This window comes from Dromiciops gliroides, chromosome 1 (assembly GCF_019393635.1).
Source record: "Dromiciops gliroides isolate mDroGli1 chromosome 1, mDroGli1.pri, whole genome shotgun sequence".
Classification (NCBI taxonomy): Eukaryota; Metazoa; Chordata; class Mammalia; order Microbiotheria; family Microbiotheriidae; genus Dromiciops; species Dromiciops gliroides.
In genome coordinates, this window is record NC_057861.1 from 10439094 (window position 1) to 10453065 (window position 13972).

Sequence of the window (13972 nt, forward strand, 5' to 3'; positions counted from 1 at the left end):
GGGACGGCTCATGGGACGGCAGGGAAATGGAGCATATAGATGAGAAGTAGCTCGGGGTCCCAAGGGTACCTTCTGCTCGACAAACCATTACTGAAGACCTGCCTTGGGGGGGGGGAGGGTAGGTTCTACAAGGTAGGGGGAGGAAAGAGACTAATTGTAAATAAAAGTAATGAAAAAGGTAGACAGGGCCTTGGAACAGGGGATGGCAGAGCTGGGAGGAGCCTTAGAACAGGAGATGGCAGAGCTGGGAGGGCCCTTAGAACAGGGGATGGCAGAGCTGGGGGGAGCCTTAGAACAGGGGATGGCAGAGCTGGGAGGGCCCTTAGAACAGGGGATGGCAGAGCTGGGGGGAGCCTTAGAACAGGGGATGGCAGAGCTGGGAGGGCCCTTAGAACAGGGCATGGCAGAGCCAGGATAAACTATAGAGATCACCTAGTCCAGGGGCTCTAAACCTGGGATCCACAAATTTATTTTTTAAATATTTTGATAACTGCATTTTGCTATATTTGGTTTCTTTCATAATGTCTTGTGCTTTGCATATTTTATTTTATGCTTCATTTACAAAAATGCATAATAAAATAAAATTATTTTATGCTTAAAAAAACATAATTCTGAGCGGAGGTTACCTACCAGAGGGGTCTATGACAGCAAAAAGGTGAAGAATTTCTGGTCTCATGTGACCCCCCCCTCATTTTACAGATAAGAAAACTGAGGCCCAGAGAGGTTAGTGACTTGCCCAAGGTCACCCCACCCCCCAGTTACTGTCAGAGGCAGGACAGGATGAAGGGCTCATGATGCCCAGGCCAGGTGGGCCCCAGACTAAAGCCACTGAACAGGCTCAGACATGCCTGGAAGCAGCCTAACCTTTTGCTGGGCAGAGGAAACCTGGCAGGAGACAGTTCAGATGACCTGGGGGGAGGGGGGCTTCCATCAGGCCCCTTTCTGCATAATGTGAGCCACTACGGCTTGAGCAGACAGAGAGCTGGCTTCATAGCCAGAAAGATCTTGGTTCAAGTTCTGCCCTTGATACATCCTGACTGTGGTCCTGGTTGATGAAAAAGTGTTGACCTGCACTGGAGGAGGGAGTTCCCTCCTCAGGGAGTTCCACATGTGAGTGATAGAGCTCAGCTCCAAACTATTTTCATTTCCAAGTACAGCCCTCTCCCTGCCTGACAGGGAACTTTCCTGCTAAGGAAGAATTAAAGAAGAAAGAAGACCAAAGCAGATCAGCGAACCTACCACCGACCCTCTGACAGAGAGGGAGTGTATACAGTATTCTATACTCACAGTCCCCCACCTCTACAAAGAAGACATGGTGCTGAATGGGGAGCCTGTCTTTTCAAACATTCTATCTTTGCTGGAAGTTCGAACTGCAGTCCGACATTTCCGTTGGTCCGATTGAATGGAGTAGAGTCTCCCCATCCCTTGGGCAGCGCAGGGCTGGCTGCTGAGGGGTTAATTCTGATCCCTCTCCCAGGCAACCAGGCTGAGAAAGCAGCCACCCCAGCCGGGCGTGGACAGGGGCTTGGGCAGGGGGCAGGGGGCAGGAGGCAGGATGAGAGGAGCTCCGAAGTTCATGAAAACCGGCCCCTCCCCCTCTGGCTGCGCTTATGAGGGGTCAGCTCAGTTCAGTGATCACAGGGCCCCCCCCCGGCTCCTCCTCGGGCTCAGATCTTCCCCATGACCCCTCTCTGCCCCAGCCCCTCCAAAGGCCTACAAATCTCCAGCCAGGAGTTTATTTTACAAATGTAAATATTTACAGCTGGTAGATCTTGGGGCCATGGGTCAGGACTGGGGAGATAGAACTCGGATCCGTACTCCAGGCCAGCCAGGAAGACCAGAGGGGAAACTCAGGGAAAGGACAGCCCAGAACTGTGTCTGGCCCTTCCTGGCACAGAATCTAGGCCAGTATGACCCAAAGCCGACACAAACCCAAAGTCCAACCCAGCCCAATCAAAGTCCAGCCTAGTTCAACCCAAAGTCCAGCCCAGCTCAATTCAAAACCCAGCCCAGCTCAACTCAAAGTTTGGTCTAGAACAATCTAGATCAGTCAGGCCAAAATCCAGGTGAGCCTAACCCAAAGGAAAACCTCTATCACCATCTCTAGCCCAGCACAGGTCTCTAAGGTAGTGTAAATGGGTAGTGGAAGGAGGCCAGGGAGCAAAGCTGAGGTTGGTAGAGAACCGAGGAGCGGGAGTCCTTGTGGATTCCAATCTTGGCATCTCTTTCCTACAAACAAATGTAAGGTTCCCTTGGTTCTAGTGTCTTGGCTCGGTGAAAATCCTTTTCACTGGATCATTCAGTAAGAACTGACTGTGAATAGGGCCCGTATATCTCTCTGAATCCATCAAAGCTGTTGAATTAGAGATTGGGACCTGCCCTATCCCTATTATGGATAAAAGGGGAGGACCGATCTCAGAACAGAAAATTAAAATGAGAAGGGCAGGGGCAGCTAGGTGGCACAGTGGATAAAGCACTGGCCCTGGAGTCAGGAGTGCCTGAGCTCAAATCCAGCCTCATACACTTAACACTTACTAGCTGTGTGACCCTGGGCAAGTCACTTAACCTCAATTGCCTCACTAAAAAAAAAAAAAAAAAAAGAGAAGGGCATTTTGAAAGTCCTGATTCTGGAGGTTCTAGAGAAAGGACGTAGTAAAGGGAGGACTGAATGAGGGCAAGGAAGGGAAGACTCAGCCTAACTCCCCCTCAGCTCTTATACCGAGGAAGAGGATGACTCAGGCAGGGGGAAGTCATTATCTCTTTGACTTCCTCCCACAATGCCTGACTCTTCACATCTGAAGGAACCTCAGAGATCATTTAGGCTGACCTCTGACCCCAATGTAATGGTCGATAAGCCACCATCCGGCCTTAATGCAGAATCCCAAGATCTCTGAATCTCTCTACCTTGGAAGATCCTTCCTGCTTAGGTCAGCAAGGCAGATTCACCTCCCCTCCCCACCCCACCCCCCACCCCCCAGAGATGGCCCTTCCAGCCTTGGCTTAAAGACCTTCAGTGGCGGGGAGCTCACCACCTCCTGGGGCAGCTCTCACTCACTGCAAATCTAAGCCCTCTCCCAGGTTGCCTTTCAAGGAAATACTTGAAGACCCCTCTCTGGGGCCCCGGGCATCTTCTCTTCTCCAGGATAAATGCCCCTACTACTGATCCTCATGGGATATAGAGTCCAGGCCCTGCCCCATCCTGGAAGCCTCCTCTGGGCACTTCTCAGCTTACCCATGTCCTTCCTAACGTCTGTCCCATGGAACCGAACCCGGGCTTCTAGATGTGGTCTGACCAGGCTAGAGGATGCCTCCTTTCTCCTGGGAGCTCCGGGTCTCTTACTGTAGCCCCAGATCCCATCTGCATTTTTTGCCAACATCACATGTAATAATAGCTAGCATTTCTATAATACTGTCAAGGTTTACAAAGCCCTTTACAATCCTCATAACAACCCTGGGAGGTAGGTGCTATTATTATCCCCATTTTTTAGATGGGGAAACTGAGGCAGACAGAGTTTAAGTGACTTGGCCAGGATCACAAAGCTAGTAAGTATCTAAGCCTGGATTTGAACTCAGGCCTTCCTGACTCCACATACTCCACCACCTTAGTTGCTCATTGTACCGATTCAGTTCTATTCAATAACCTTGATTCATCGAAGGCCTTGTGTTAAGGTCTGGGGATGCACAAATATCTCCATGTATCTACCATTTTTGCTCACAGATGTTCCCTCCAGTGAGAAAGATTCCACCCCAGCCACATCTACCTGTCCTGGGCCACTTTTGTCCAACCTTCCTGTAAATTTACTCAAGGGGTGGGGAGGCCACCTAAGGTGTGGAGGGCTCTCCTTGCTTTCTCCCCACTTGGAGAGGATACCAGTGTCAAACTGGGGCGATCCATTGGTCACCCTGTGCCCTCTATTACTTCTTTCTTTCTTTCTTTCTTTCTTTCTTTCTTTCTTTCTTTCTTTCTTTCTTTCTTTCTCTTTCCTTCTTCTTTCCTTTCCTTCTTCCTTCCTCCCTTCCTCCCTTCCTCCCCTTCTTTCTCTTTTTTCTGTCCTTTCTTTCTGTCTGTCTCTTTCTTTCTTTCCATCTCTTTCTTTCTTTCTTTCTTTCTTTCTTTCTTTCTTTCTTTCTTTCTTTCTTTCTTTCTTTCTCTCTCTCTCTTTCATCTCCTCTATTTTTATCTCCTCCTCCTTCTCCTCCTCCTCTTTGTATACATTTCCCTGATGACATCTTAGATTCCTGTTTGTAATTTTTTTGTTCCATGCTAAAGTTTACTCACACTCACTAAGAACCTTGCCAATGTCCTCATTTGTACATCTTCAGAGACTCAGACTCAGCCCCATGCAACAACACCAAAGATAGCGGTAGGGTGATGCAATGGATAGAGCATTGGCCTTAGAGTCAGGAGGACCTGAGTTCAAATTTGCCCTCAGATACTTACTACCTGTGTGACCCTGGGCCACAAACCTAGCTCGGAGCCCAGAACTATCTCTGCTCAATCCATTTTCCAGTTCAGAAGTTCTTAACCTCAGACTCAGAGTGAATCCAGATGGGAAAAAAATTTTGATAAATGTATTTCAATATAATTGGTATCAGTCCGAGTAGGGGTACATAGACTTCATCAGACTGACATCCAAAGGAATGTGGGGTACAAACAAGATTAAGACTCCTCAGCTCAGGTCAGCTTGGCCCAGCCCAGCTTGGCCCAGCCTAGGCCAGGCCAGATCCCAGTGGGGTTCAGGTAGTCCCAGCCCAGCTTGGCCTAGCCCCAGTGTATGCTAAGCCTGTGGGGATGGGCCTGATTTTGGGAGGGGAGGGGTAGAGGAAAAACACTTCCTCTGAGAATAGCTGAGCCAACAGAGACATGGGGGGAGGGGGAAAGGGAATCTGCCCTGTTGACCCAAGCAGGAAGGATTCAATAAACACAGTGTAGGGGGGGGGATTTATGGTTTCCTGATGTGTCACCTTCATGGGGGGCCTGGGTCTGACCTGAGAGGAGGGAAGAGATAGGGGCTGCATCATAGCTAGATGAGGGAGGGAGGGGGCTTGGACACAGGGCCTCTGGGCCACCAACGAGCCCGAGGAATGGAGCTCCAGGGGAAGGGATGGGAAGCTGGGAGGCCCAGGCTGGAGCCCAGGTGAGGAATGGATTCTGAACCCAGAACTCCCCATCTGTCCTAAACTTAGCCCTGCCACAGGTGCTGGGAGGCCTTTAACTCTGAGAAGGCGGTTTACATTGAAAAGATTTCCTTCCATCCTACCCCACAGTCCAGCTTTTGAACTCATTCCAATACCACCCCAGCAAAACCAACATTAATGTGGCTTCTGGGATCATTGGTCAGAGGAGCTGGGTTCAAATCCTGATTCACTATCTGTGAGACCTTGGGCGAATGCCTTCCTTTCCCTTAATCTCAGTTTCCTCATCTGTAAAATGAGAAGATTCCACTGTATCAGGGACAAACATTTTAAAGTTTTATTGTGTTTAAAAATATAAAACACATTCTGAGCTCAGGGGCTGCACAGAAAGGCCCAGATTTGGCCTTGACCCCTGGACCAGATGGTTTTTGAGGCTCTTTCCAATGCTAAATCTGTGATCCCAATGGCAATCCTTCTGGGACTCAGTTTCCCTATCTGCCAAATGGGGGTGGTGGCGGATTACATGGCCTCTGAGGCCCCTTCCAGCGATAAATCTAGGATCTGATGAATCTATTTAATGAGTAGGAGACTAATGGGTTAAGTGCTTAGAGTGGCTGAAGTGGCAAGGGTGGGGTTGGGGGAAAGCCCTAAGGAAATGGATACACAGAGTTACTCTCCCTCCCTCCCTCCTATCCTGGCAAGGGCCTCCTGGCCTCCTGCCCCCTCCTCTTTTAAGGGAAGGGGGGAGCTGCCTTTTTGCCAGCCCCCCCCCCTGCCAAAGCCCATTGTTGGCAGTTCCCCTCCCTTCCCCTCAGGCAGCCTGCCCACACCCCACATTCTTGGCATGGGAGGTCCCAGTGCCATTGTTTCCCTGAGAGAGATGGGGCCCCAGCCCAGGTGAGAGGGGCCAGCCCTTCTCTCCTCCCTGCTCTTTGGCCATGAATGTCCTCCTCCAGACTAAGGCCTGGAGAGAGCCCAGCCCAGCCCAGCCCAGCCCAGCCCAGCCCAGGCCTGCCCAACTCATCCAAGCTTAGCTCAGCCCAATTTACCTAGTCTAGCCCAGCCCAGCTCAGCCTGGCCCAGGCCTGCCCAACTCATCCAAGCTTAGCTCAGCCCAATTTACCTAGTCTAGCCCAGCCCAGCCCAGCCTGACCCAGGCCTGCCCAACTCATCCAAGCTTAGCTCAGCCCAGTTTACCTAGTCTAGCCCAGCCCAGCCCAGTCCAGTCCAATTCACCCAGTCTAGCTAAACTCAGCTCAGCCCAGCTCATTTTAGTTGGACACAACCTCTCACAGCCTCTAGTCTTAAAGGAATAGAAAGACCAAGAAAAGAATAGTTTTGGATAATGGAGTCATAGCTCAAGACCACTTAGTCTAACCCTCTCATTTACAAACAAGGAGACTGAGGCAGAGGGATAGGAGATGATTTGGCTAAAGTCACCCCACCCCCTATAAATACTCATTGACTGACTGACTTTGGTCCCTATAACAGCCTGTGTGAAGTAAGCAGAAGTCTGAGAATCATTCTTCCCATTTTACAGATGAGGAAATGTCCCAGCAGAGGGAAAGTAGCCTTAGAATGTGGCTCACTGCACATCGGTCCTTCCTCCACTAAAGGACACCTTGAAGGCCAGGTTCAGCTTCCTCTCCTCGGCCCCAGAGAGAGGCGAGGGGCAGAGGAGGCCAATGTGAGGGTCATTCGCAGAAACATTTCCCCATCGTTAGAGTTGTATCCCAGGAGAGTGGGCTTCCTTCACTGAAGGGCTTCAGTCGCCATTTACAAATCACTTCATATCCTTAGGGTAAATGAAGGAGGGGGGCAGATGGCTTCTGAGATCCCTTCTGCTTGTGGACCGCTGGAGTCCGAGGATCTGGGTTCAAATCCTGCCCCTGGAACTTATTGCCTATGTGACCTGGGCAAGTCATGGGCCTCAGTTTCCTCATCTGTAAGATGAGGGGGTCAAACTGGCCCACTGGCCTCTGAGGTCCTTTCTAGTCCTAGAGCTAGGACCCTGTTTGCGTGCTTTCAGAACCTGGGGCACAGGTGGGGACCAGCAAATCATTAGTCCTGACATGGTGGACCAATGGACATAGAGATGGTGGGTTGGGAGGGGGTGGGGATGGCAGCATGAAGCTAGACTGTAATTGGACTTTTCCTAAAGTTCTGCCCCATCACTGTCAAGCTCCTTCCCCTATGACGTGGGTCAGAGAGCAGGGGGCAGGATGCAGCTCATCTGGGCAGCAGCTGAGGGGAGGGACCTCATCTGAGCTCAGTAAGGACACAGGGCAGTCAGGAGCAGGAAGGAGAGAGAGAAAATACCGAGGGCAGACAGTGGCACTCCTCCTCCTCCCCTCCTCCTCCTCCTCCTCCTCTCCTTCACTTCTCCCCATCTCCTCTTCTCCTCCCCTCCTCCCTTCTTCTCCCTTCCTCCTCCTCCTCCTCCTCCTCCTCCCCTCTTTCTCCTCCTCCCCTCCTCCTCTTCTCCTCTCCTCCTCCCCTTCTTCTCTTCTTCCTCATCATCCCCTCCTCCTCTTCTTCTTCCTCCTCCTCTTTCTTCTCCTCCTCCTCCTCTTCTTGCTCTTCATCTCCCTCCCCTTCTCCTCCTCCTTCCTCCCACCAGTGGTCTCTGTTGATAGCAGTCCATGTACTTGGTGGTCATGGAATAAAGTGCTTTGTAAATCATAGTCAGTTACCATGACCAGCTTTAGAGCTGAGCAGGAAGGTGCCCCCTAAACCCCAGTTTCTTCTTCTTTTTTTTTTTTTTTGCAGGGTAATGGGGGTTAAGTGACTTGCCCAGGGCCACACAAGCTATTAAGTGTCAAGTGTCTGAGGCTGGATTTGAACTCAGGTACTCCTGAATCCAGGGCCGGTGCTTTATCCACTGTGCCACCTAGCTGCCCCTTAAACCCCAGCTTCTTAAACTGTGGGTCACGACCCCATATGGGGTTGAGTAGCTGAATGTGGGGGTCATGAAAAATGTGGCAACAGTAAAAGGTCATGTATACCTATTTTACATACCTGTATACCCAGGGTTGTATAAAAATTTCTGAAAAGGGGTCATGGGTAGAAAAAGTTTAAGAAGTCCTACCCTAAACCACTCTCTTCACTGATGGAGAAACTGAGGCCAAGAGAGGGTAGGTCATTTGCCCAAGGTCCAAGTAGTGAATAATGGAGGCAGGATTTGAACCCAGATCCTGGGCCACCCTGCTAAGACTCCTGGGTCCAGTCCCCAGTTGGGTTGCCATAAGAACAAGGGGCTTGCACCTTTCCCAGGCCTCTCTGCTCAGTTTTCAGTTGGCTCCGTGTGGGGAGGGAACATATGCGGGGCAGGCTTATCCAGTTCTGGGTCCTGCTCTTCCTAGTCCTCTCTATGCCAATCTTGCCCTAACACCCTGGTCTCTTCACCAGCCCTGCTCACACTGAAAGCTCTGGTCCAGCCAGATCGGAAGAGGGGAAGAACATTGAGAGAGGGAAGGAGGGAAGGACCCTTCCCATCTGGTACCTCCTCCCCCTCCCCCTCCTCCCCTTGCAAAGAGGTCAGATCCCCTGAAAGAAATCACAAGGCAGACCTGGAAAACAGCCAGGGCAGGGAGGCACTGAGGAGGGGGAGCCGGCCCTTTAAGTCTCCCTGGATTTTCCCTTCCCCTCTTCTCCTAACTCCCAGCCCCTCCCCATCTCCCTCCCTCAGCTACTTCTCCCCACTTTGCTCACTGCCAATCCCTCCTACCTGCCTCAGCCCCAGCCACTGACACCAATCCGGTGCTGGCCTCCCAGCCTACCCCGGAGACATCCAGGCATGCTGGCTCATGGGATGTGGGGACCTAATGGGAGGTGAGCCCATCTCCACAACCTCTCTGTCATCTTCCTCTTCCTCCCCAAGGTCTCTTCCTGTACCTTATGGGGAGTGGCCAGGGAGAGAAGAGGGACGTTTGAGAATAAGGGGTCCTGCCCTCCTTGGCCTTCTGTGCAGAGCCAGGGCTGGTCCTTGTAGAGGCTAGGGCTGGTAAGGGCTTGGGGCTCATCTGCATAATTCTCTATACCCTTCTCTGAACCTCATCTCTCCTCAGGGGCCCTCACCCCATTTCTTCCCCATCCCCCTTTCTTCCTCTCCCACCAAAATGTCATGGGGCCCGGAGTACCCCAGAAGTTCTCTGGGGCACATCAAGGAATCTTCTCCTTGAGAAACTAAACCAGAGAGATAAGCGGAACCAGATTGGACTGAGCTAGCTTCGGGACCTCCACCCTTCATTCTGATCCCCCTTACCCCTGGGGAGATAAGTTTGGGTGTGGCTGTGGCCTTTGTGTGCTGAAGAGAGAGATGGCTTGAGAGATCGGCAGCCACCCCTCACCCAACTCCTCTAGCCACCACCAGTGGGGGATGGTCCTCCCTCGCTAAAGGAACTTTCCACAGGCAGATGGTCACTCTCCCATCAGTCCCTTATAAAAGTATCTACCAGCCTCCTGCTCGAGGAGATTGGTACCTCAGAGCCACGTGCTTTGTTCCATACCTATCTCCCCATAAGAAGTTCAAGGATTTCTTTCATGTTTCCCTCTCCCACCCCTTCCCTTCCCTTGCCCATAAATAAACTACCATCTTATTCTAACTGCTTTTGTGTGCTTAAAGAGGAATCCCTAAGAACCATAACCCCAAACCCGTACCCCATTTCCCCCCATAACACCTGGGAGGCTGATCCAATCTCTTGCTTTTACAGGAGAGGACACCAAAGCCCAGTGAGAAGTGACTTTCCCAAGGTCACATTAGTAGCAGGGCTGACATGGGAACCTGAGGCGTCTGATTTCAGAACCAGTGAGCTGTCCAGCAAGCTAGAGATTCTAGGTCTGGATCCCTCCCACATTGGCCTGCTCCCCAGGGGAGGAAACAAGCATTTATTAAACATCTACTAGGTGTCAGGCACTACAATGACAGCTTTACATATGTTATCTCATTTAAGAAATGCTTGTTCTGGGGGCTGCTATGTGGCGCAGTGAATAAAGCACTGGCCCTGGATTCAGGAGGACCTGAATTCAAATCCGGCCTCAGACACTTGACACTTACTAGCTGTGTGACCATGGGCAAGTCACTTAACCCTCATTGCCCCCCACCCCCCAAAAAGAAATGCTTCTTCCCTTCCTTTCCCTGTTCTTTCCCTCCCTTTCCCTTTTCATCTCTTTCCTCCCTTTCCTTCCTCCCCATCTCTTCTCATCCCTCCCTTCCCCTCTCTTCCTCTCTCTTTCCATCCCATGTCCTCCTCTTCTCTTTTCTCTTCTTCTCTTCCCTTTCCTCCCTTCTCCTCCTTTTCTCTTCTCATCTCTTCCCTTCCCTTCCCTTGGATCTTGCTACCTCCTCAGTCAGCAGCCTAGCACCCACCCAACCCATTTCTGCCTTCAGCTGAGGGTTCTGGAGCAGAGCAGGGCAAGGGAATTAGGGGAGGGGTAACACATAGAGGGAGACAGCTGGGGGTCCTACCTTCTTCACAGTTGGTCCCCGAGTGACCTGGACAGCACTTCCACTCCAAAGACGTCACTGTCTTATACACCACCTTGTATGTTGGTCTCACCACCGTTCTGTAGCTGCAACACAGTAATGGAACCCAACACAGCTTAGGTCTGAAGGCCTCAGGGGTTTCCCTGGACCAGCGGCCACCTCTCTGGCCAGCGACCACTGCCCTGTACTGTTTGCTTCTGGGCCAAGGCCTAGGAACTGCCTGCCTCTTGGTAAACGCTTAATAAATGGCCCCTGAATGAATGAATCCCCAATCCCAGCTGGCTCCTGCCCTCCTCTTACTTGGATCCTCACCCCCACATTCAGTGTCATCCTCAGGAGAAGCAGAGTGGCTCAGTGGACAGAACATTGAGTTTAGAATTTTAACCCAGGAAGATCTGGATGCAAATCCTCCTACCTTAGACACTTACTGGCCATTGATTGGGAAGTCATTTAACCTTTATGGGCCTCAGTTTCCTCATTTGTAAAATCAGGAAGGTGGACTTCTGGCTCGAAATCTACAATCCCATGAACCTCTCTGGGCCTCAGTTTCCTCCTATGTAAAATGAGGGTAACAATCCCGGCAGTGCTTTCCTTTCAGGATTTTTGCTAGGCTAGCTCCCTTTGGATCTTGTTGCAAACCTGAGAGTATTGTATCAATGCTGTCTGCTACTATGATTGTTGTTGCTGTTGTTATAGCAGCAGATATTCACTGAGGTCTAAGATTTCTTTCTTTCTTTCTTTCTTTCTTTCTTTCTTTCTTTCTTTCTTTCTTTTTTTTTGTGGGGCAATGAGGGTTAAGTGACTTGCGCAGAGTCACACAGCTGGTAAGTGTCAAGTGTCTGAGGTCGGATTTGAACTCAGGTCCTCCTGAATCCAGGGCCAGTACTTTATCCACTGCACCACCTAGCTGTCCACAGAGGTCTAAGATTTCTAAGGCAATTTACGGGCACTAATGAATTTGCATTCTGACAATTCTGAAAGAAGAGCTCTTAGGGGATTGTTATTCCCATCTTCTAGACCAAAATACTGAGGCTCAAAGGGTAAGTGACTTGTAGTAGAGAGGGGAGTAGAACCCAGGTCTCATCTAGCTCAGAGTCCAGAGCTCCTTCCAAGCCTGGATCCCTTACCTGGTCCGGAGCATGTGCCAGAGGCATTATCTGCCCATCAGACTGCAGACTCCTATGGGGTAGGGACCAGATCTCACCTATTTGGCTATCTCTAGCACTTAATAAGCGAATGTGAATGGCACTTTATTCTCCTTGGCCCAGTGTGTGTGTGTGTGTGGGGGGGGGGGCTCTGCGCTCATTATAAAAGACAGAGACTGAGAGACAGAATCGGAGAAACAGAGAGGGAGAGGAAAAGGGACAGAGAGATGAAAAAGATGGAAGAGATAGAAGAGACAGATGGGAGAGAGAAAGAGAAGGGAGAGAGATAAAAAAGATGGGAGAGATGAGGGATAAGAGGGAGAAAAGAGAGATGAGGAGAAAAGGGAGAGAGAGAGAAAGAAAAGAAGAGAGAAAGATGAGAGAAAAAGAGAAAGGAGAGAAATTGGGGGGAAGGGGAAATGGCTTCCAGGGCCACAGTTGTTTGCCTCTATCTGTCCTGACACCCAGACTGACCCATCTGGATGCCGGGCAAGTCGAGCTTCCGTTTCACGTGTTACCCGGAGGGCATTCATGGCTTGCCACAATCTGGCTTCACTTCAGTCTGACAAACATGTATTTGCTCAGGGCCTCCTTTGGTCAAGATCCTGGGCCAGATGCTGAGGTTACAAATATAAAAATTGCCCACGACCTTGGCCTCAAGTGGGGGGTGGGGGAAAGGAGCAGATCGTCTGTGCCCACGTCCAGCCCAGAGAAGGCAGAGGGGGAAGCGAGCCTGAGGAAGATGAGCAGAGGGAGAGCCACTCATCTGGCGTGGGGGTTGGACCAAACCCGACTCCACGCTCACATACACCTGGCTTCCTCATGTGAGACCCTTCATTCTGAAACCAGACTTCCGCACTGGCCATCCCCGAACAGACCAGGTGCCCACCCACCCTCCCCCCAAAGTTTTGCCTTCCACTTCCTCCCCTTGCCTAGCCATCTGCCTCTTTAAGGTTCATCACACAGTCCTGCTTCCTCCAGGAAGCCCTCTCTGACTACCACACTGGACCTGCTTCCTCTGAATTTCCATGGCTCCCCCTGTCTGTGCCACTCACTGGAAAACTGAAATCCAGTAAAAGAATTTATATGACTCAATTGGTAAACCTTGAAAGGCCAATAAAAATAGTAGTAGTAGTAGTAGTAACACCACTGCACTGAACAAACATTTATTTCCTGCTTGCTACATGCTAGGCACTGAAGATAGAAAATCAAGATGGTCCCTGACCTTAACGCGCTTACACTCTGCAGATTTACTTCCTCCATTTGATTTTTTGTTTTGTTTTGTTTTTTGGTGGGACAATGAGGGTTGAGTGACTTGCCCAGGGTCACACAGCTAGTAAGTGTCAAGTGTCTGAGGTCGGATTTGAACTCAAATCCTCCTGAATCCAGGGCCAGTGCTTTATCCACTGCACCACCTAGCTGCCCCCCTCCATTTGTTATTGAACTTTTAACAATCACTTAATCACTAAACTGGTACTAAGTGCCTACCATGTATAAAGCTCTTTTCGGGTGTGCGTCACCTCACCCAAGAGATTGGAAGTGTGAGGACAGGGATCATCCATCTCCCTCCCAGTGACCAGAATGGTGTTTGGGGAATAGCAAGGGTTGATCAAATGTTGATTGACAATGAATGTTCTGACTGACTGACTGACTAGCTGAAACTATTTCCTGATAGATAAATGAATGTTTCTTCAATGACTGAGTGAATGCACCTCCTAGAAATGAATGAAAGAATGTACCTACTATGAATGAGATATAGATGAGCAGGGAGAGACGTTCAGCCTTGGGAGATGTGTGAAGAATAGCAGTGGGGGAAGGAGGCAGTGTCACTGGATTATTCAAAAGTTGGGCATAAAAAGACTGGAAGGGAGGAGGGGGCTGGAATGTGAAGGGCTTTAAAAGCCAAAGTGAGGATTGCATATTTGATCCTAAGGTAATAGGGAGCCACAGGAGTTTATTGAGAGAGGGGGAGTTTATTGTGACATGGTCAGGTCTGAGTTTGAGGAAGATCAGTTTGCCAGTTGAGCGGAGGATAGATAGGCTGGAGTGGGGAGAGACTTGGGGCACCAAATGCACCAGCAGCTGCTGCAGTGGTCCAGGTGTGAGGGGACGAGGGTCTGCACCAGGATGGGGGCAGGGTCCGAGGAGAGGAGGGGGTGTCTGGGAGAGCATTTCTGTAGGTAGAATGGACAGGCCTTGAGCCCCA

At 50.6% G+C, this 13972-nt stretch overlaps 1 protein-coding gene across 6 annotated transcripts in view; it reads right to left on the minus strand.

The window, feature by feature from the left end:
• The window catches only part of EMID1 (EMI domain containing 1), a 69995-nt gene that overhangs the window by 39399 nt on the left and 16624 nt on the right, over positions 1-13972 (minus strand). For all 6 annotated transcript variants that reach the window (XM_043968119.1, XM_043968092.1, XM_043968140.1 and 3 more), the window contains exon 3: positions 10604-10707. In XM_043968119.1, the coding sequence (XP_043824054.1) occupies positions 10604-10707 (104 nt within the window). The remainder of the gene's footprint in view (positions 1-10603; positions 10708-13972) is intronic.